Consider the following 21,921-nt stretch of genomic DNA (forward strand, 5'->3'; position numbering starts at 1 on the left):
AAACCTGTTCCACAGCAGGGAGAGCCTGCGGGCCCATGAGAAGGTCCACAATCCAGGCCACGGCAAGAAGTCCCAACGCAGGGCCAGCGACAACGAGGACTCACCCGCAGCTAAGAGATGTCTGCTGGACTACCTGAACCTCCGGGCGGTGAAGGAGAAGGAGGAGCATACCCCAGAGGAGGAGATGGTGGTGGCGGAGGAGGAGGAGGAGGAGAAGAACTGGCTGGGTCAGAGAATCCAAGAGCTAGACCCTGTGTGCAGCTACCAGGCCTGGCAACTCGCTACCAAAGGGAGGGTGGTGGAGCCGATGGAGCCCAGTCGTAAGAGCTCCTCCAGGGGAGGGAGTATGGGAGAGGACAGCCTGGCCGGGGCCGCCGTGGTCTACGAGAAGGAGAGCAGCCGCTACGTCCTGCAGGGCCAAGAGCGACGCAACACGGCCCGGCGGAACCGGACGTCCTCCGGGGACCAGACCCCCGAGAGCCACAGCGACTCAGAGTACCGGCCGTCCTCGCGGCAGGACAGGCGCCGACCGTCGTCCACGTCCTCGTCCCACACGCAGGCCTCCTCATCCTCCAAGGCCAACGAGTGCTTTGAGTGTGGGAAGGTGTTCCGCAGCCGGCACCAGCTCAGCGTCCACCTGCGGGTCCACCGGCGGGACGGAGGGAAGGCGTCCGGAGGGGAGAAGGACAGGAGCACCAGGGACGAACGCTGGGGCTCCACCAGCGATCCAGAGTCCGGCTCCCCCAGCCGGCCAGGAACACCCGGTTACGGGGATTCCCCACCAGCTTCAACCCTGGGGGACCAGGCCTCTGAGATGGGCGTGGCCAACACGGGAGCGCTTACAGGTTAGTCGCTAACCTTCTTTATCGAGTTTTCCTCACATGGGTCAATGGATCAATGTGAGGTGGACTAAAGCAATTACTCTCGGCAACTTTAGAGCAAAAAGGAGAATAGCAGTAAATAACAATGCCATTATTTTGTCAAATTCACATCAATTTATCATGAGCATGATTTGAACATAGCAGTCAATTAATCATTGTTTATTTTGTATATAATTCATACATAGCATAAAGGGATGTAAGTTTTCACCAAACAATAGGTATAACGATACATTAGCATTGCAATCATACCAAGGGCGATTATAACTAAATAATTGTATTTTCAATTCAGTTTCCGCTGTACTAGCAGATAAGAGTTTTTTCTTATTCCTGGCCCCTGCATCTGACATCCAATCAGTGGTGAACATCTGTTGTTGAAATGTGTAGCTGCAACCTGATGGCCACCACAGAGTTTAGAGCCCCCTACTGTCCATTTTGAAGAATTACATGACGCTGTTCAGCATTTCCTGTTTCTCGCTGGAACAACAAATTATCCCAAAAATATAAACAAAATGCTTCCGTTAGAATGAATGAGATGTTTTTATGATCTGTGTTTCTATCAACATACTAGAATAGAATGAGACATTTTGGGGATTTCTCACATCCAATACAAACTAACTCAGCAGCAAATGGAAATCCTACACTCTCCTAGGGGAACCAAATGCACTGTTTTGATGAGAGCGTATGCGTATGGATCTTGTTAGAATGCTCTCTTTCGTTGCCCCGACATGCAGTTGTTAATGGAGCAGTGTGTAAGCTTCAGGCTGTTTAAGTTGAGCAGGCCACACAATGCGTAATGGCAGTACATTTCAAAATATACCTTCTCTGCAATCGCAGCAGGCTAATACTTGTCACCAGTTACTGTTGGATTAGGTTTGGGATGTGAGAGGTGGTATGACCCCTTGTTTTTGTTCATGTCCCGAATGCTGGCTAACACAGGCCAGAATAACACAGGCAATCAACTAAAATGTATGTTTATGGATCATTGAAATTCTCATCCTAATTATTAAATGTTTTTAAATAAAAATAGGCTAGAAGTACATCATCAAAAGGAATTGATTCTATTAAGTGGTTCAACCTAATTTTACACAGAAAGCAGGAGTTACTTAGTTGCCAAAAAAAACAAAAAAAAACTGAATACTCCCCAATTCTCCCAGGTATATTTGGGTTATTTCACAACATGAGTAGGACATCTTAAATCATACCCCATTTGAATTATTTTGGGGGTTTGTAGCACTGGTTGTGCTGGTGTGTAGTGGATTCTAGGGATGATTTCCACTCCTTCCTGTTGGTTTAGACATTCAGTAATAATAGCAACAGCTCTTCTTCAGGCCCCACTGAGCTGCACGCTCTCAGCACTTCCTGTCTCAGGAAATACCCCCCCCCCCACACACACATTCAGACTCACAACCCCCCCCCCCCCCCCCCCCCCCCCCCCCCACGACACACACACAGCCACACACACAGAAAGACACGAAAACCACACACAAAAGCACACAGACACACACATACAAAAGCACACACACACACACACACACACACACACACACACACACACACACACCAACAGATAAACACACACACAAACAACAACACACATACAAACACACACACAGAGACTGGCAACACACAAACAAAAGCATACACACAAAACACTACCACACATACACACACACACACACACACACACACTCACAAACACACAGATACATATAACTCCCACAACATGCACACACACATACACACACAAGCACACAACCAGGCAACATACACACAAACCCACAGACACACCGCATCTGTGTGTGAATATTTATTTTATATCTTTGTCATGGAAATCTGTCTGTCTTTACTCTCACATTTATTGGCAGCACTTTAAATGGATTGAATAAATAGGAAACTTTGGATTCTAAAGAAACCATGACAATGAATACTGGGGATGGTACTGTAACTATCAATAACTATTTCCTCTTTTCTTGCTCGTTGCTACATTTCATGACAGAACAAAGGTGGTTTTGTTATAAAGAGATGCATTTCCTTCCTCAAGCAATTTGAGATCAACTTTCGGATAATGATGAAATAACTTTCGCTGTAGTACAAATCCTTCTTGTTGAAATTAAATGTTATTGTATACTTCTCATTGTAATACTACAACTGCTAATAATGATGTTGATATAGCTTTGTAGTGATAAATAAAGCTGCTAAAAATGTAATTTCATCATTTTGTAAATTCTACTAAAGTGAACTTTGTGATAGCCTTGAGACAGGAAGGCAAGTCGATTTCTGTAGATATAGCTTTCAAAGAGAGCGGCAGGGTTACCTATCCATTCATCCATCCGTCGATTTATCATATCAGTCCGTCCATCCATCCATTCATACATCCATCCCATCCTCCATCTATTTACCTATTATCCTTCCATCATCCATCCATTCATAATTCCCTCCATCCATCAAATGATCCACCAATTGACATGTGATTCATCCATTCTTCCATGCATCGATCCATCCGTGTAGCCATTCATCCAACCATCCATCCTCTTATCCTTCCTTCCACCCACTCATCCAAACATTAATCCATCCATCCAACCATTTATTCACCCATCTATTCCCCCATTCATCCATTCACTCAATCCTCCCATCCATCCATCTATCCATCCATCCATTCATCCCCATCGCTTCCTTCCGAACATCCACCCAGCCCTCTTTCATTTGCAGTTCAATTTCCTTACCTGTCTCGTCTCACCCATAATAAATCCCTAATGTTGCCATAAAGGCCACTGTGGCCTGTCACTCAGCCCCCCTTCACACAGAGCCGGTCAGACGGCCACATCTAAGGGATCTGTTATTTATAGTCCCTTCCTGGTGGAGAGAGGCAGAGGCAACATGGGGAGAGACACTCCCTGAGGACTAGGCTGGGCTCGGAAAGGCTATTCTGTGGATTTAGGGGTGCCACAAACACTATTAATAGAACGTAGCCATTTGTCAGAGAAGGGGTATCCTTCGTGGGGTTGACGTAACCAATCACATTTGGTGTGTTTAAGAAAGGTTTGGTATTCAGGACTGGTTGTTAAGTACAGATTCCGAGTATATTATCCTCCTGATAGAATCTGACCCGTGACACAAAGTTGCTGATTTCACAGCGTGAAAATTGGACATGGCAGCATCTCGAAAAGGTAAAACATCCCCAGGATATGATAAGACACATCACAGCTCAGAGGTGTGTACCCAAACAGACCTCTCATATGAAAATCTGAGCGCTGTTCATCCCTGTGTTACACGCAGCTCCAATGAGATTAGTGTGTTCCTGTTCTAGACTTTGGGGTTGGGTTGATTTAGAACGGCTGGGTGTGGGTGCATAATTCCTCCCTAGACTGCATCTGTAAGCTAAGAGTTGTTTACTCCGCCCGGTGGGGGAGTTGCGGCTCATCGGTGACATATCGTGTCACCTGGGCGACTGAGGCTATCGGCGTTGTGACGCCCATAATTGCTCTCCTCCTCATGCACTCCCCCACACTGCAGTGTTGTTACGATGCAAACACACCAACACACTGTCTTTGGTGCACTCCTTGTGAGTATATGTATATGTGTGTGTTTGAGTCTGTCCATTTGTGTGTTGGTGTGTGTGTGTGTGTGTGTGTGTGTGTGTGTGTGTGAATAAAAGATAAAGAAATAGACAAGAGAACTGGTCCTAGCAGGATCAACACTTAAAGCCGACTTAACCAAGGTATAAGCAGGATGTGTATTTTGTGTTCATGCTGCGGTCTCAGCCATTTATGTGTGAGAGAAAGAAAGAGAGATAGATAGATAGAGAGAGAGAGAGAGAGAGAGAGAGAGAGAGAGAGAGAGACAGGGAGAGAGACAGAGAGAGAGAGGAGGAGGGGGGAGGAAGAGTGAGAGCGAGATAAAGTGTGAGAGAACGAGAGAGAGAGCGGGGATCTGGGGACACAGATGGGTGTGTTTGGGGGGGGGTTACAGGAAGCTGAGTGAGAGAGGTACATGAAAACAGAATCGTATTGCTGTTCCCATCCAATGCCAGACTGGTCTCCTCCTGGCCCACAGGGCTTGTCCTTGGCAAGGGCTGACTGGTGACTAGCTAGCTGGCTATAGGTTAGCAACGGTGCTGCTTCATCTCGGTGGTTAGTTTGCTATATGTTAGCCACTGTGCTGCTCTATCAGGGTTGGTGGCTTTTTGGCTACATTAACCACTGTGCTCCCCCCACAGTGTTGGCTGCTAGTTGGTTATATGTGAGCCACTGTGTTCCTCTAACAGGGCTGGTTGGTAGCTAGATGGCTGTATGTTAGTTGCTGTGTTGCTCCATTCGGTTTGGTTGTTAGCTGGCTATATGATAGCCACGGTGTTGCTCCAACAGGGATAGCTGTTGGCCAACTGGCTATAGGTTAGCCACTGTGGTGGTCTAACAGGACTAGCTGGCTATATTCTTTGCCACTGTTCTGCTTCAACAGGAAGCCAGATGAGAAGCAGATGGCAGGTTACTGCCCTGGTAGCACACTGAGGCCTAGGTGTAGAACAATTCATGGTTTAGTGTGTGTGTGTGTGTGTGTGTGTGTGTGTGTGTGTGTGTGTGTGTGTGTGTGTGTGTGTGATTTTGTTTGTGTGTGTGCGTGTGTGCTTAGTGGGTGTGGTTGTGTGTGCGTGCGTACGTGTGTGAGTGTGTTGGTGGGGGGGATGTGTGTGTGTGTGTGTGTGTTGCAGGGTGTGTGTGTCTGTTGATTGTTGAGTGGTTGGGGATACGTGTAAGAAAAGGACAGATAGGGTTAAGAATGCTTAAGACAGTGTGTTTGTTTGACTGTGTGTGGGAATGTGTCAAGCTCCCATGGCCCGAGCTTACAGTTCACGCAGAGTTAACTATATCTCGTTTGGCCGAGTCTCATGTTTCACTTGCTTACAAACGTAGGTCGTGTCTACCACCTTGTGGACAATGTAGAGAACTGCAAGAGTTAATAAAACAAACATAATTTGTAGCTACATTCGCCGAGGCCATGCTGTCATGTGTCATATTTATTTTATGATATTATAAATTGCTAATTATTAAAGTTTTATGTTACGCTTCTTGTCCATGGACAATTTAAATAGTTGTGGTCTTTACGATTTACAGTTAATGTACATTTATGTCTTTGTATTTAACGCTGTTTCTGAACCATATATATATTTTTTCCTCTGCCAGACCATTTGATGTGTTTGTGAAGTTATTTTTTAATGTTCAGTCAGGAACCTAACGTAAGCGTTTTAACATTACATAACTGTCCAACACTGCACTCTTCTGGCCTATTGCTGGAATTACAGGCAGCAATATAAAATAATAAACATCATCTACATATGCTACACCTACTGATCTCTTGCTCTTTTTTTCTCTCTCTTTCTCCCCAGATGAGAAGCCGTACATCTGCAGCCTGTGTGACTTTACGACCACAGAGTCACAGATCTATCTCACGCATGTACGCGTCCAACACCCGATCAACAACAGCAACAACCGACCCAGCTCTGCCCCAGGGGCTGCCGGCCCCGGCCCCGCCAACAGGTCAACCTCCAAGCTGAAGAGCGCCCTCCTCCTCCACACGCCCCCCCACCCATACCTCTCGGCTCCACCAGCCAGAGACAGGCGACCGGCGGAGTCGTCCCCTGTCGACCCCGGCCCGGCCCCGCTGGACCTGTGCGTGCGCCCCGAGGGCCACAGGGGCCTGGCCTCGGCCCCGGAGGGCGGGGCCCTCCCCCGACACAAGTGCTCCTTCTGCTCGCACTCCACCAGCTACCCCGAGGTGCTGTGGATGCACCAGACGGTGGCCCACCGCATCACCAGCGGCAGCTCCACGCTGGCCCCCAAATGGGCCCTGAGGCCCACCACCACCCCCGGGACCTCCGGGGAGAACACCTCCTCTTCGTCCTCGTCCTCTGGCAGGCGCACCGGCCCCCCACCCGTCCTGGAGGGGAAGGAGTGCCCGCCGTTGCCCTCGGAGACGCGCAACCCTCGAACCCGCCCCCCGACACACTGCAACGAGACCGCCAAGAAGAGCCGGCCCGCGGGCCACCCCACTGCCTCGCCTTCGCCCGCCGTCTCCTCCTCCTCCTCCTCGGGTCGGCCCTCCTCGGCTTCAGGGAGGCCCTCCCCAGCCCAAGGGAGGGCCCACGGCCGGCCGGCGGCCAACAGCGGCGGCAGTGGCGGTGGCGGCGGTGGCGGCGGTGGTGGCGGTGGTGGCAGACGTTCAGTGGAGCAGGAGCACACCGCGGCGGCGTCACGCCCCAGACCCAAGGTGGATATGTACCCACGAGGCACCACGTCGTCCTCCTCCACTGGCTCCCTTGAGAAGAGCACCGGGGCCCCCCAGCGTCCCCCGGCCCCGGCCCCGGCCCCGGCCCAGGCCCCGGCCCAGGCCCCGAGCCCCGGCTCCACCGCCGGGGGATCCAGGCTGGCCGAACGCTACCTGATGCCCCAGGAGGGCCTGGGCTTCATGCTATCGAGCAAACACGGCCTGGCGCCGGAGTACGGCAGGGCCAGGGCCTCTCCCCAGCCCCACAAGGCCAGCTCCCTCCTCCATCACCACCCCAACACCCTCAACCACCACAACCACCACAACCACCACACCCAGCAGGCACACGCCAACTCGGCCCACAGCCAGGGCCATGCTAACGCGAGCAGGCCCAGCGCCATTAGCCACAGCTCGCTAGTGGGGCGTGGCTACGGGAGCGCCACCTCCTCCCTCCACACACACGGGGCCGCTCTGCAGAACTCCGGCGTCGGGGCATCGCTGTCCTCCGGTGTTCGGGGTGAGATGAAGCAGGAGGCACCCGCCGAGACGCCAGAGATGCCTGTCGATATTCTGGGTTTCCTGAAGAACTACAGCCCCCATGAGCTGGCGGCTCTCTACCAGCGCTGGGGCGCGGCCAATGCTATGCTGGATCCCTCTGGTAAGAGCAAGACCCCCCCCTAACATGTTCAACATGTGGAATGGGAGAAACCGTGGGAGAAATGCCACATGAAAGGGATACAGTGTTTGTAGTTTATTTAAAGATTTTGTGTCACAAGGCAACATTTATATTCATATTGGATTGTCAACCACTACATTAGACATTATAAAACCACACCTGCTCCGAGCATAAACACACACACACACAAACAAGAGACACACTCTCTCTCACACACACACACACACACACACACACACACACACACACACACACACACACACACTCAAAGCTCACCATCTGGCAGGAGATGATTGACACAAAGAAATACTGCCCTTTTCTGACAAGGTGTTAAATAATGAAAAAGATATGCATTCAACATCCACACACACACACACACACACACACACACTCACACTTGGTCTTTCACTGTTTATGAGTAGAAGGTTGTGTGTGTATCTGTGTGTGGTGTGTTTGCGTGTGTGTGTGTGTGTGTAAGGACCTTCGCTGTGAACACGACTGCGAGGCAGCCTTGCTTCCAAGAGTCCACTCTCCCAGAAAGCTGTCACAAACTGTTTAGGTCACGACTCTGCCTGATGAGAGACTCACACACACAGAGGCGGGGGGGGGGGGGGGGGTGAGTGGGATGATTCAGTCAGAGAGGGAGAGGGAGAGAGAGAGAGACAGAGAGAGAGAGAGAGGGAAGGAGAGGTAGCAGGTGGGGGAGACGGAGCGGGGGGGGGGGGGGGGGGGGGGAGGAAGTGTGATGAGACACAATAATTACCCCACCAGCTGGTTTGGAAATGGTCATTACCAAACATCCACATTATTCGCCCCATTTTTGCGGGCCCGGCCTTCCTCGAGGTCAAACGGGGTCGCGCTGATCCAGGGGTCAAAGACAGCGACCCCCGCCAGCGGACGCATGACATCGCTGTCAGCTGTCCGGCCGCGTTACGTCACGCTCCGGCGTGGCCCTTTGAGTCACATGCTATAAAGTGACCTTTTTTGAACAAACAACGCCCTTCTCTCTCTCTCTCTCTCTCATTCTCTCTCTCTCTCTCTCTCCCTCTCTCTCTCTCTCTCTCTCCCCCTCTCTCTCTCTCTCTCTCTCTCTCTCTCTCTCTCCCCCTCTCTCTCTCTCTGTCTCTCTCTCGCCGTGGAACGGCTACGAGCGGTGCGTGGCTGGGCCGCCCTGCTCTCCCCGCGCCCAGCTCCTGTCTTGTCTTTCATTAGTGCGCCAGTGAGAAGGGCTGGCGGGAGCCCGGGCTGGATGTGTGTGATGAGTGTCCAGAGGCCAGAGAGCCACAGACCTGCCAGAGACACTCTCTGTCACCCCCTCCGTTCCTCCCCTCCTGTCTACGTCCTGCTGCCCTCTCTCCCCCGGCCTGGTACCGGCAGACATCGGTGGGCACTGCCCAGGTATATGCCAGGGTACCGCTCAGGGGTGGCGTGTGTGTGTGTGTGTGTGTTGGGGGGGGGGGGGGGGGGCAAAGGGGGGATGTAGGAGTAGGGGAGACGGGGGTTGGTGGTGTATGGACCCCAAGGCCGGTTATCTGCCAGCAGAAGAGGTCACAGGAGTGTGTGTGTTTGTGCGTTTGTGTGTTGGTTTGTGTGTCTGTGTGTGTGTGTGTGTGTGTGTGTGTGTGTGTGTGTGTGTGTGTGTGTGTGTGTGTGTCGGACGTAGCGACTGTCTTCACATGGCTCTTGTCCTGCTGTCTCTCCTCATCATGCGTCAGTGGGAGACGCGGATGTACCTTTTTTTTGTTTCCTCCCCTGGACTGAACCCCCCCCACCCCCCGTTTCCCCCCACGAGCACTCATACAGGCACACCTCACACACACAGGCACGCACATACATACACACACACACACACACACACACACACACACACAACCACGCACATCACACATACACATCCAATACACACACCCATGCGCACATACATGTACACATTAAACACACACACACACAACCACACAACACAAATAGACAGACCATACACAAACACACTGCAACACAAATACACATAAAAAAACACACGTACGCACACACAAACACACCTGATATGTGACACACGGCTGGCGGAGCGGGCACATCACAGCCGGGGCGTTTTAATTGCCTGTAATTTATGCGGCATGTGTGTGTGTACGTGTGTACGGTGTGTGTGTGTGTGTGTGTGTCTGCCTGTCAAGCTCTGAGATGATGCTGTGTGACAGCAGCAGTCCATCCCCTGGAGCTATCCGCTCATAATGACACTACTATAGACATACTAATGATGCCTGCACCGGTCCTGCACTACCACTACCACTACCTCTCTCTCTCTCTCTCTCTCTCTCTCTCTCTCTCTCTCTCTCTCTCTCTCTCTCTCTCTCTCTCTCTCTCTCTCTCTTGCTCTTGCTCTCGCTCTCTCTCTCTTGCTCTTGCTCTCGCTCTCTCTCTGTTGCTTCATTCGTCGAGCACCATCTCAATCTTTAACCTCCAGTCCCCCCACCACAGACCCTTCACATCACGGTCAGACATTCCACAACATTCCTGGCAGTCTTGATCCTGACCTGTGTTGCAATACTGTCTTCTGCGTTGTTGTTGTTGTTGTTGTTGTTGTTTGTCTTGTTGCTGCTGTTGTTGTTGTTTGTTATGCCGTGTGCATGTTTCGGGTAGTGGGTTGTGGCAGAGATGTCTCCCGACGGTTCATTGTCTAAGTCTGAGGTATGCTTTTGAGCCAGCAGGTTTATGCCACAAACATCACGGTTAAAGGTAGCATGAGGCTAACCTGGGCAGGAGTTCATTGTGGGATAGCTTTCGGTTCGTATTGGTATCCACACTGTGGCTCGGCCCGAGAGAGCCCACAGCTTTTAGATGGACAGCCCTACCCTGACAATATATGATTGTTATCTTTGGAGGTCCTATCAGCAGCAGGGGGTGGCCACTGCGATCCATCAGCCCACGCAGCCATTAGTATTAGCCGATTTCAGACTGATTGTTTGGTGACCCGTTTGACGTGGAATCGCTGCATTGCTTTGGTCTGAATCCTTTTTTTTTTAACAAGATAATAATCCATCATAATAATTAGGCCTGCAGCTAATGGTTATTTTGTTCGTCAATTATGCTGATGTATATCGCAAGTGACAGCCCTGACGCAGACACCTGCACACTCAGCAAGTCTCAAAGCTCTGTCTTAATACACATCGCGACAATTTAGTTCCCCCGAAAAAACACAAGACACCAAGATTCATGCATACACTTTGAGGAGGCTACTAATAAGGATTATTTTCATAATCTGAACATCATTGAAAGGAGTATCTTCTTGACACATTAATAAATGATAGCGTTGATGTATTAATTAAACAGCCTTTTTCTTAGTTGCGATTAGTCGACACAGTCAACGAATCGTGACAGCCCTAATAATTATACAGTAATTAATCTGCCGTTTTTCCTCTGTTGTAATATGTTTGTGTGTGTGTTTTTTTGCTTGTGTGTAGGGATGTTGCGGTCTCTAATGCGACAGGGGAGCTACGCGTGTCACGAGTGTGGGAAGAGCTTCAGCCAGCCTAGCCACCTTCGCACCCACATGAGATCTCATACAGGTAAACAGCACCCACATCCACACACATACACATACACACACACACACACACACACACACACACACACACACACACACACACACACACACACACACACATACATTCATACAAACGGACTCAACATGCTCGGACCCGAGTCTCAAAAATGGTAGCCAAACTCATATCTTGATGAATTGGTTTTACTTTCTATAGCTTCAAATTTGTTTCAACCATTCATGTTGCTGGAGGCGGGGATTTCTAAGCCGGTAATTGGCTATTAGCAGCGAACACAAACGTGGCTAGTAAATTGTAAAAAAAGGTTAAATTAAGGTTTCAAATCAACACTGTGTAGACTGGCACCTGAAATACACCCTTCTGAAAGCGTGAACATTTTCTTCATTGAAATGATCTCCATAACCAAAGAGGAAACAGGCGTTAATCCGCCCCTGCAGTTCCATGTTTGCGTGCCCCGTGCTCTGTGCCACCCCCACCCCCATAAGGACGGCTGGAACAGAAGTTATGCTATAAAATAGTAGGACTGCTGGATCAGAGGTAATGGTTAAACATATTAGGACTGCTGGATCAGAGGTAATGCTAAAACATAGCAGGACTGCTGGATCCAAGATTACTACAACCCTAACCAAATCCAAACCCCCAACCAAATGTTATGACACTCATAGACTTCTTTTTTTTTATCTGGTCCAAACTAAATACAAAAGCGAGACAGGGATGAATATCGTTATTTTTTCTTAACAGATTGGTCGTTTCCCTTCTCCACTCCCTCAACCCCATTTTCATCACCGCACTCCATAAATCTTAAAACTGTCGCTGCGTTGGCGAAATAAATCAAAATAGATGTGTGTTGTGTACTCTTGGTGCGGCCGCCGGCTTGCGGCCCCCCTCTCTATCCCCCCGCCCCGGGCCCGGCAGCTGTCTCTATTTTTTTATAAACAGAAACGATGATTTGCTCGGGATACTGACCTGTGACAAATTATATACATTATTAATCACATGTCAATTAGAAGGATGGAATTGTGCATTCTAATGAAGTGTGGCCACATTTGTCCACGCCAAACGCTGTGAATCCATTTGCATGCTTCCCTGCCATGCCATTCACCAGAACAGGCTGCTTTAGACGCTCTCCCGTCGGCTGCTGTTCCCCGCCGTCTCTCTGCACCGCTGTGCGTCTGGCCCTCTAGTGTTTCCTCCATTCCTCCCCTGATTCATCACCTCCTTTATCTTAACTCCCACATGGATCCTTTTCTTCTTTGTACCTTTTTTTCTTCTTCTTTTTTTCTTCTTTCCCAACCTTATCTGTTTGCCTCTTGTTTTCTCCTGTTACCTACCGCTTTTGTTTCCTCTCCTCTCCTCTCCTCTCCTCTCCTCTCCTCGCCTTTCTCCTCTCCTCTCCTCTCAACTCCTCTCCTCATTCCTCTCCCTTTCCCCTCTCCTCTCCTATCCTTACTCCTGTCTTTCCTCTCCTCTCCTCGCCTTTCTCCTCTCCCTATCCTCTCTTCTCTGCTCTGTTCTCTCCTATGCTCTACTCCCCGCCACCTCTCCTCTCCTTTCCTTCCCTCTCCTCTTCCCTCTTTCCTCTTTTCTCTCCTCTCCTCTTTCCTCTCCTTTCCTCTCTCCTCTCTCCTCTCTCCTCTCACTCCTCTCCTGTCTCCTGTCCTGTGCTGTCATGTCTGTCAGCCTGGCCAGCAGTGATCAGCCCTGACATTGAGATAAGTAGGTTCTTTACAGGGAGTGTGAATGATATGTGGCACGGCCAGTGATTCTAAGTGACAGAGGGCAAGTGGTAAGTGATGCAGAGAGAGCCCACCCAGCCCCCTAGCCCTGTTGTTAATCCACACACACACACACACACACAGACACACACACACACACACACACACACACACACACACACACACACACATGCCAAGACATACACATTCACATACACACATACGTTTATAACCACACAAACACAAACACATACGCACATGCATAAACACACACACACACACACACAAACACAGACACACACACACACACTCACACACACACACACACACACACACACACACACACACACACACACACACAGACACACACAAAAACAGGTGCATAAACACACTCAACTGCTTGAATAAACATAGAGACACACTAACCCCCACATACATGCATCAACACACTACACACACACACATATAGACACAGATAGATACACACACACACACACACACACATGCTAAGAAACACCCTCACTATTATATATACACACACAGAGACAGGAACACACAAACAGATACACACGCGCACACACATGCACAGACACTTGGAAGACTTGGTAAACACGGGCAGAGCTGTAATTAATGTTGTCACCGTCAGTCCTCTCTGCACGGACGCGCACACACAGAAAAGGGCAGCCACCCCGAGGCCCTCCATTAACATCCGTCACATTAAATCACTGGCCTGACGCCACCATGCTTCATCATCATCCTCCTCCTCCTCACCACCACCGCCATTATCACCATCACCACTGTCATCATCATCATCAACGCCACATCTCCGACTGTATCAGCGCTGGTGGCATAATGCTACCATGTGCTGGTGGAGGAAGGCGGGTGAGGGGGGAGTTCTAGCCCCCTAGTCTCACGAATCAGACTTTAGATTAATATCTAAAGTCTGATGGAAGACAAGCTCAAATCTGTGGTGAACGGGCCGTTTCCTCATCTTTCGCATCGTGTTGGTTTTCGACCAATCGTGTTGCTTGAGGCGGGGATCTGGTACACAAACTCGACCAGTGCTAAACTGTAATAATAACGTGTCTGTAAAGGTTTCAAATCAACACCATGTAGACGGGTCACTGTGAGAGTACCCTTATTAAAATCCCCTTCTGAAAGCTTCAAACAATCAAGAATGAGTTTCTCTTTGGTAGAATATCTCCGTCACAAAACAACAAGGCATAACCCCGCCCCTTTCAGTTCCTGGTTCTCGGCCCAGGCTCCTCTGTGCCGTCTCTCCTCAGAAGTTCTCCTACAACACAGTAGGACTGCTGTATCCCAGATTATAACCACCCTCCCGCTTCCTTTCCCCCACCTCCTCCCTTTCCCCCCCACCTCCTTCTCCCCCCTCCCCTCACCCCTTCCTCCTCCCTCTCTCCTGCAGTTGGGTTTGATTTTAACGGACTCCACCAAGGAGCCGACCCTCACGCTACCACCGCCGACGCCGAAGCTCCACCCAAACAAGTATGTCTCTCTTAACCACACCGACTCCCCCCCACCACCTCCTCTCTCCTTGACGGCCCCACACTCGAGCACCCTGCGCCCACTGCGTCTACACGTCGCGTCGCTGTGTCCAGCCTGCTCTGCTCTTGTTTACGTTCGTCTTTCTTTCGTTTGTGTCGTGATTCCTCCCTACAGAATCATTTTGTATGTTTATTTACCCGGTTCCTGTTTGTTTGTGTGTTCCGTCGCTACACCAATTGAAATCGCAGCCGGCGGTGGTTTCACCACGGTTTCACCAAACAGGAAGTGACATAAAGGTCCTCTGCGGTATGAGTAACAGGGGGGCGGACAATGGTATGGGCGCTCCTACCAGATGGAACCGTCGGTACGCCGCCATCACAGGGGGGGGACGTTTTCAGAGTGACAACAGCAAGGGCTCCCTGAACGGGAAAGTGAGACAGAGGGCGAGAGAGAGACAGAGGGAGGGACAGAGAGAGAGGGAGAGGGAAGGAGATTGAGCCAGAATTCTGAGTAAAAAGTAAATCTGCTCAGGGTTGACATTTGAAGGGAAAAAAGAGCCGGGACGACACCGCACACCTCCATCTTAATTAATCACGCACACACATAAATACGGACGCACAAAGCGACAAATGCACGCACGGGGCGCGATTGATGGCAGCGGGCGCGGCAGAGGCGTCCAATTAGAAAGCAGCGGCGGTGAGCTTTACGGTGACAATAACCTTTAGTGTAATATAGTACATCGGTATAACACACCACAACCCCACCCCGCCACACACTCACGCCGGCCGCAAAACATCAACCACCCGCACACCCCCTGCCCTATCATCTCACCAGCACCCCCCCCCCCCCCCCCCCCCCTCCTTGCATGTCCTGGCATCCCTCCTGTCCTCCATGTTGTTTTTTTCGTGTAGTTTATCCCCTCTGCTTCAGTGTGTTTTTGCCGATCGTCGCCGTTGTCGGTTTTGCTTTTTTGTTTTCACGTCCTGTCACGACCACTCCAGGTTTATTAGGGCGACTGGTGTCATTAATGAGAGAGATCTCTCTCTCTCTCTCTCTCTCTCTCTCTCTCTCTCTCTCCTGATTGCATTATTCACCATGTTGCATTTTAAGATGATGTATGATAACCGCTACATCTCCCCATTACTCCATCTTCAGGGTGAGGGAGGGGGGCGGGGTTTTACAAAGAGGATCATTTGTTTGGCCGCTTTGATATTCTTCAATTTATCAAAATGATAATCGGGTGCAATTAAATGGCAATCTCATTTATTTTGTTCAGGTGTACGCGGGTTTGCGTTTGCGTGTGTTGCATGTTTGCGGTGGAGGAGCCTAAGCCTCTGTAGGTCATTCTAATTAGAAGAGGAAGAAGTGGTTAAACGTGTGTGTGTGTGTGTGTGTGTGTGGGGGGGGGGGGGGGGGGGGGGGGGGGGCTGGTAGGCTGTGCTGATCGAAAGAGGGAGAGCGAGGGTATAGGGTAGAAGAGAGGGGAGGAGAGAGAGGGGGGGAACAGGGGGGAGGGGGGAGGAGAGGGAGAAGGGGGTAGAGATTGAGAAGGCTGAAGGGGGAGAGTGTGGAGAGGGGAGGAGATGGTTGGAGAGGGAGAGGGGAGGAGAGAGAGAGGGTTGGAGAGAGTGAGAGAGAGAGAGAGAGGGGGGGAACAGGGGGAAAGGGGGGAGGAGAGGGAGAAGGGGGTAGAGATTGAGAAGGCTGAAGGGGGAGAGTGTGGAGAGGGGAGGAGATGGTTGGAGAGGGAGAGGGGAGGAGAGAGAGAGAGAGAGAGAGAGAGAGAGAGAGAGAGGGGTGGAGGAAAAATAGGACTGCTCGGGGTGTCGAGAGGCTAGGACGAGCAGCTCTCTCCGCTCCAGATGGCAGACGTCTCTCTCTCAGGAAGGAGGAGCAGCGGAAGAGAGGAGCGACTCTCTCTCTCGTCTGATCTGGGTCAGGTTACACAGGGCAAAGTTAACTTGTGCCCAAAACGTTACGCTTGCTCCCATTCTAGACTAGAGATATATAGAAGCCCGGAAAAAGTTGTTGGGTTCAAATTGGGTTCATAAGGAAAGAAATACACACAAATACAGTGGTCAGCTTGTCTGCGATTGCAACATACAAGCCCGCTCTCCTATTTTGGATTGTTTTGATAGTTAACAAGCAAATTAATTATCCCATGTAGGGACTCTTAGTAACGCCTGGGCAGTCAGTAGGTGCTTTGTATACATAGAAGTAAGAAGTGGTTTGAAGCCTTGTTCAGAGTTGCTCACAAGGCCTTCTCAGAGAGCCTGGTTCTTCTTTGTGGGTTTGGTTTGGTTTGAATCTATCTGCCTTCTCTGCACCTCTGTGTCCGACGCTGCCCTATCCTCTTCCTCATCCTCTAACTAACAGCTCTGGGAGGATATCCCCCGACCTTCTCTAACGTTGTGTGTCAATGTGTCCCCACCTCCCCCTACAGGCGAGAGACCGTTCTGCTGCCTCCTCTGCCCGTACCGAGCCTCTCAGAAAGGGAACCTAAAGACCCACATGGAGAGCGTCCACCACCACCGCCCTGTCCGACCCGGCCTGTGGCCCCGGAGCAGCGGCCCGGACCCTGGCCCCGTGGCAGGGACGGTGGCCCCCAGACAACCGACCTCACCATCCACCCATCCCACGTAGAGCAGAAGATGTCGATAAGAAGGATCAGGAACTGCCGTCAGACTTGATTGGACGGATCGGGGAAATTTGGCAGTTGAACGCAGGGTCGGGAACCAGGAACCCCAAACCTCGACCCCAACCCTCTCCCTCACCCCCCACCCCCCTCCCAGAGAGACAAACAGGAAACAAAGCCGCTCCGACAAGCCGCCCGACAGTGGGCGGCCAATCACAGCCCTTTAACCACAGGCAACACTGATTTAGCTCATTTTGAGGAAGAAAAAAGGATTCTTTGTATTTGATGTACGATCACGCAAAAAAAGGACAAAGTAAAAAAAAAAAGAAAAAATAATGAAGAAATGCTATTTTTTTTTTAAAAGACTTGTGTGCTTTCAAACACACAAACACACACACACACACACACAAACACACTTGCGTGAGAAGGTGAGACGTGACTTTTGAGCTGTGTCTGTCCAGCTGATGAGGGGAACAGTGTGTGTGCATTCACTCAGGAGAGAGACCGCATGTCCGGACAAGATGAGAATAACGTTCACACACGTCCTCCAGGACACTGCAGACCCACTTCCTCTAGTCCCTCCCCCCGCTCCCCAAACACACTCACACATACACATCCCACCCCCCCACTAAAGAGAACGAAGTTAACGAGATGGTAATGAAGGCGTGTGTGTGTATGTGTGTGTATGTGTGTGTGTGTGTAAAGTGAGAACATGAAGTACATTAACATGAGTGTACTCAGAGGCTGTTCAGCTCACCATAAAGCGAGAGAGAGAGCGAGAGAGAGAGAGAGAGAGAGACCCAGAGAGACCTATCAGAGAGAGAGAGGGTAGAGAGAGAAAGACAGCTGGAGAACAAGGGTGCTAAAAGAGCGACAGTTAGAGAGGGAGAGAGGGAAAGTTAGAGAGAGGGGGGGAGAGAGAGAGAGAGAGAGGGAGCGGGAGCAGAGCTAATGACTGGAAGAGGGGGTGTCTGCTTTACTGCTCATTAAAAAGAGTGTGCGTTTTTAATGGACAATATAAATGAGCGTGCGGTTTTAACAGCCATTCAATTATTGTCCATTTAAAAGAGTACGGCGAGATGAGTGCAGGCTGTTCCCCCCCTCCCCCCGATTTCATATTAAAAGCTCACCTCTGTAGTTGAAAGAACAAGAAAAACGGAGGAAGAGGATACAGATGTGTAGCTAGTCCCAGCAAAACATGCGGCTTATTTTCTTGTTGTTCTGTGTGCTTGACTTAATGGTGATGGGAAAGCGAATTTCCTTCGAGGGGAAGGTGAGAGAGAGATGGAGAGAGGCAGAAGAGAGTGGGTCTAAGTGGAAGAGAGAGAGAGAGGCAGACACACAAAGACCGGCAGGCGCAGCTGAAAGATCAAGAGGGTCAGGCTTCAGGAGATTTTAGTTCAGGGATTCGAGGGAGATAGAGATGTTGTTGCAGAGCCCATTGAATAAAAAAGCCATCACTGCTTTGCTCTGTGTGTTTGTGTGTGTGTGTGTGTGTGTGTGTGTGTGTGTGCGTGTGTGTGTGTGTATGTGTGTGTGTGTGTGTGTGCTGTTTGAGTTTGTGTGTGTGTGTGTGTGTGTGTGCGTTTGTGTTTGTTCAGCTCAAACGCAGCATATTGGCTAGTAGGTTGATCAACCTCAATGTATGATCCTGCCTAGATGATTTGCATTCTAGCCTACCTCTTTTGGGATATAAAAAAAAAAAGGTTCCTGCTTAGTTTTTGTTTTCCCGTCTCTGTTACACTCTTTTCAGCTCCAGTTTTTAACCTGAGAGGCTTTGCTTCTCGGCGGTTTTTGGATAGAATATTTTTCCTTCAATATTTCTGTTCTCTCTCCCGGACTGACCTACCAGAAACAAAAAACAACAAAATACGAACCATGCCCCATCTGTGACTGGAGGCGTCGGTGAACAGACTCGACAGACTTGAACGCGAGGCCTTTCAATGCTCATACGTATGCGTTGGTACAGCGCGTGTAACGGACGTCAGGAAATACAGCGTTTCTTTGCCTCAATTTTGAATCAGACACCGTGGGAAGACAAAGGAGCCTAAAGTACTGTTCTGTACTTCACACCTTTGTGTGGGATCGCAGTTGTTTTTACAGAAACGCGCATGATATAAATGGTGGTAAAACCTGCTGGGTGGTTTGTAATGCATACAGTACTGTGTGCTCTGATGTACCTTACACACACACACACACAGTATGTGTGTGTGTGTACAGCGTATTGAAGGTGTGTGAGTAATGAAAATACTTGAAATTGAATATGTTAGCCTATACTGAGTAGTGTAGTACTAATACCAATGTTGAATTCCCTTTCAAATTAACTCCTAATCTATAAATTTGTACCTCAAAGTGTAACTTAGAAAAATATAAAAAATAATGTTGAAGAGATTCAGCGGTGGTGTGTGTGTGTGCGTGTGTGTGTGGGTGTGTGTGTGTGTGGGTGTGGGTGTATGTGTGTAATATTAACTTTATATCTGTATTCCACTCTTACCAAACCCTTTTATACACACAGCGTTGAATACCAAATATAACTAGTGCTCTTAGACTAGCTTGCTGCTTTAACACCCGTCTCTGATTTTAGGCTAATTTATGTCTGAATGTGCCAGCTAATTCTGTTCAAAGTCCTATTTGCGCTATTTTAGCCTCCTAACGGTTCTGAGTTGATAGATTTACTTTGGGGTTGTTGTTTTATTTTAATGACATTTAACAATGATTTATTGATTTGATGATCTTGAGATGTGTGTGGTGGCTGGGTGAAGCAGCTTGTTAGCCATGCTGTTTAAACATGGAAATAATGCTACCGGTACAGTAGTTGTTCTATTTTCATACAGGTGTAAAAGTGTGCTTTAGGTCTTTCCCCCATTCACTGGTCCAAGAAGCCGTTATGGAGGGCATTCCAGAGAAGCTGGCCTCCAACTCCCGGTGTTGTGTTTTGCTTCCGACGATGCCTTTTCAGTTGTATTATTTCTGTCTGTTAGCTGTCTTTGTCATGGACGTTGTGGTTAATTGACAGTAGAATACCGTACATTTCCACAGTGTACTTGGTTGTATTTATTAACATTTCCAAATGATAACAGGCCAGGGCTCGGTGGGTGGAGTGTTGTGTGTTTTTATTCTGGGTTTTGTTTGTTTGTTTGGGTTCATTTTTTTTTCTGATGTAATAACTTTACGAGCCAGCAAGTGGATGTGACCTCTACCTCGTCTGAGCCATTCTCAGTTCTGTTGCATTTTTATATACATTATTATTATTATTATTATTATTATTATTATTATTATTATTATTATTATTATTATTATTATTATATGATTTGAAATACCCTTCATGTCATGTCCACAATAAAGACACACCTAAGCGGCACTTACTGACTGTGTGGTCTGTTTGTTTTTAATTAAAGCTTATGTTATTATGGCCCTCCCTGCACTGGTTCACAGACATCATCTACTTTGAGTCTGTGGACAGACGCTTCTGTCCTACTGGACACAGAAGTGAAGCTGAGAACGATGGAAGCGGCCAATCAAATAGCCGTGGCTACAAGAAGTGCTAGTTTAAAAAAATCAAGAAGTAGTAGCTTTACAGGAATCACACAGACAAGGTTGATTTGGTTTTGTAAATGAGGTTTGAAATATTATTTTTTCTTTAAACAATGAGTCACCAGCCATACATTTAACTTTAGTCACAAAGCACCAAACATGACCTTTGCCCTCTAAAATCACACCCGATTCCAAACTCTTTTGATGATCCCGGCTCTTGATGCGCTGCCGCTTCCACGCCGGGCAAAGCGCGGCGAGGTGTGCTCAAGCGTTCAGTGATGGAGACGCTCACCCCCTCAACGAGTTAGTGGGGGGGGTCCACCTGTCGAAAGGGAGGGGTGGCGGTGGTGGGTGGGGTGGGGTGGGTTTCCATCGCCGTATCGCTGCCGGCCCGTACGGTGCGCTGTCGTTGTCCTTATAGTCAGCCTTGTCCACCGCCGCCTCAGCAGGTTTTTGTGTAGCGTGAATGAGTGACGCCTGAGTGGCAGCTTCCCTCTGAGAAACATGGCTCCTGACGTTAATGCCAGCCGGGCCCCGCAGGGCTGGCAGAGAGGGAGACAGAGAGACAGCAGCTGCCCGTCACTTCTTCTCCTCCGTCGCTCTTCAGACGCCGGAAAGGCAGACATGACACCAAACCCCCCTACCCACCCTCACCACCCGCCCTGGAGCTGGCTATGAAGACAGCAACCTGTTCCCTGACACCTCGTCTCTCTGTCACACGCCAAAGACTGAAAGTGACTGAGTTGAGTGAGGGGGAAGAGAGAAGAGAGACGCCGGGAAATGTCAGGCTGGCTGAGGTGTGACGGATAGAGAGAATATCAGCTCCCCTTTTTCACTTCAGTTGTTTTATTTTTGTTGTGTGACTTTTTGTTGTGTTTCCCGCGACACGCCGATAAAGATTGGTGCATGCTTTTGTTTACGTGCTTTGGCTTTTCATCGTATTAGTGTTTCAACCCACCGAATCAAAGTGTATACAAATATAATCTTTTATTCTATCTATATATATTTCTCAACCTGTAAACCTGCTTTCATAGCTATAATGTCTGTAAGGGTGTGAGACACATTATATTTATATATATATATATATATATATATAAATATTTAGGCCTTTATATACCAACAAATATTTAAATAAATACTGCATTTATCAAGTGGT

At 49.2% G+C, this 21,921-nt stretch overlaps 1 protein-coding gene across 1 annotated transcript; it reads left to right on the forward strand.

The window, feature by feature from the left end:
* Window position 1: 1 nt before the first annotated feature.
* LOC307088865 (zinc finger protein 516-like) lies at window positions 2-20,592 on the forward strand (the record flags this gene model as incomplete). The annotated part of the gene is made up of 4 exons (XM_079754911.1): window positions 2-845; window positions 6,265-7,800; window positions 11,277-11,381; window positions 17,040-20,592. Coding segments are annotated over 4 exons (2,685 nt in total), but the record flags the coding sequence as incomplete, so codon positions are not given.
* Window positions 20,593-21,921: the final 1,329 nt, after the last annotated feature.

The sequence above is a fragment of the Pollachius pollachius genome, assembly GCF_949987615.1.
Source record: "Pollachius pollachius genome assembly, chromosome: 1".
Taxonomy (NCBI): domain Eukaryota; kingdom Metazoa; phylum Chordata; class Actinopteri; order Gadiformes; family Gadidae; genus Pollachius; species Pollachius pollachius.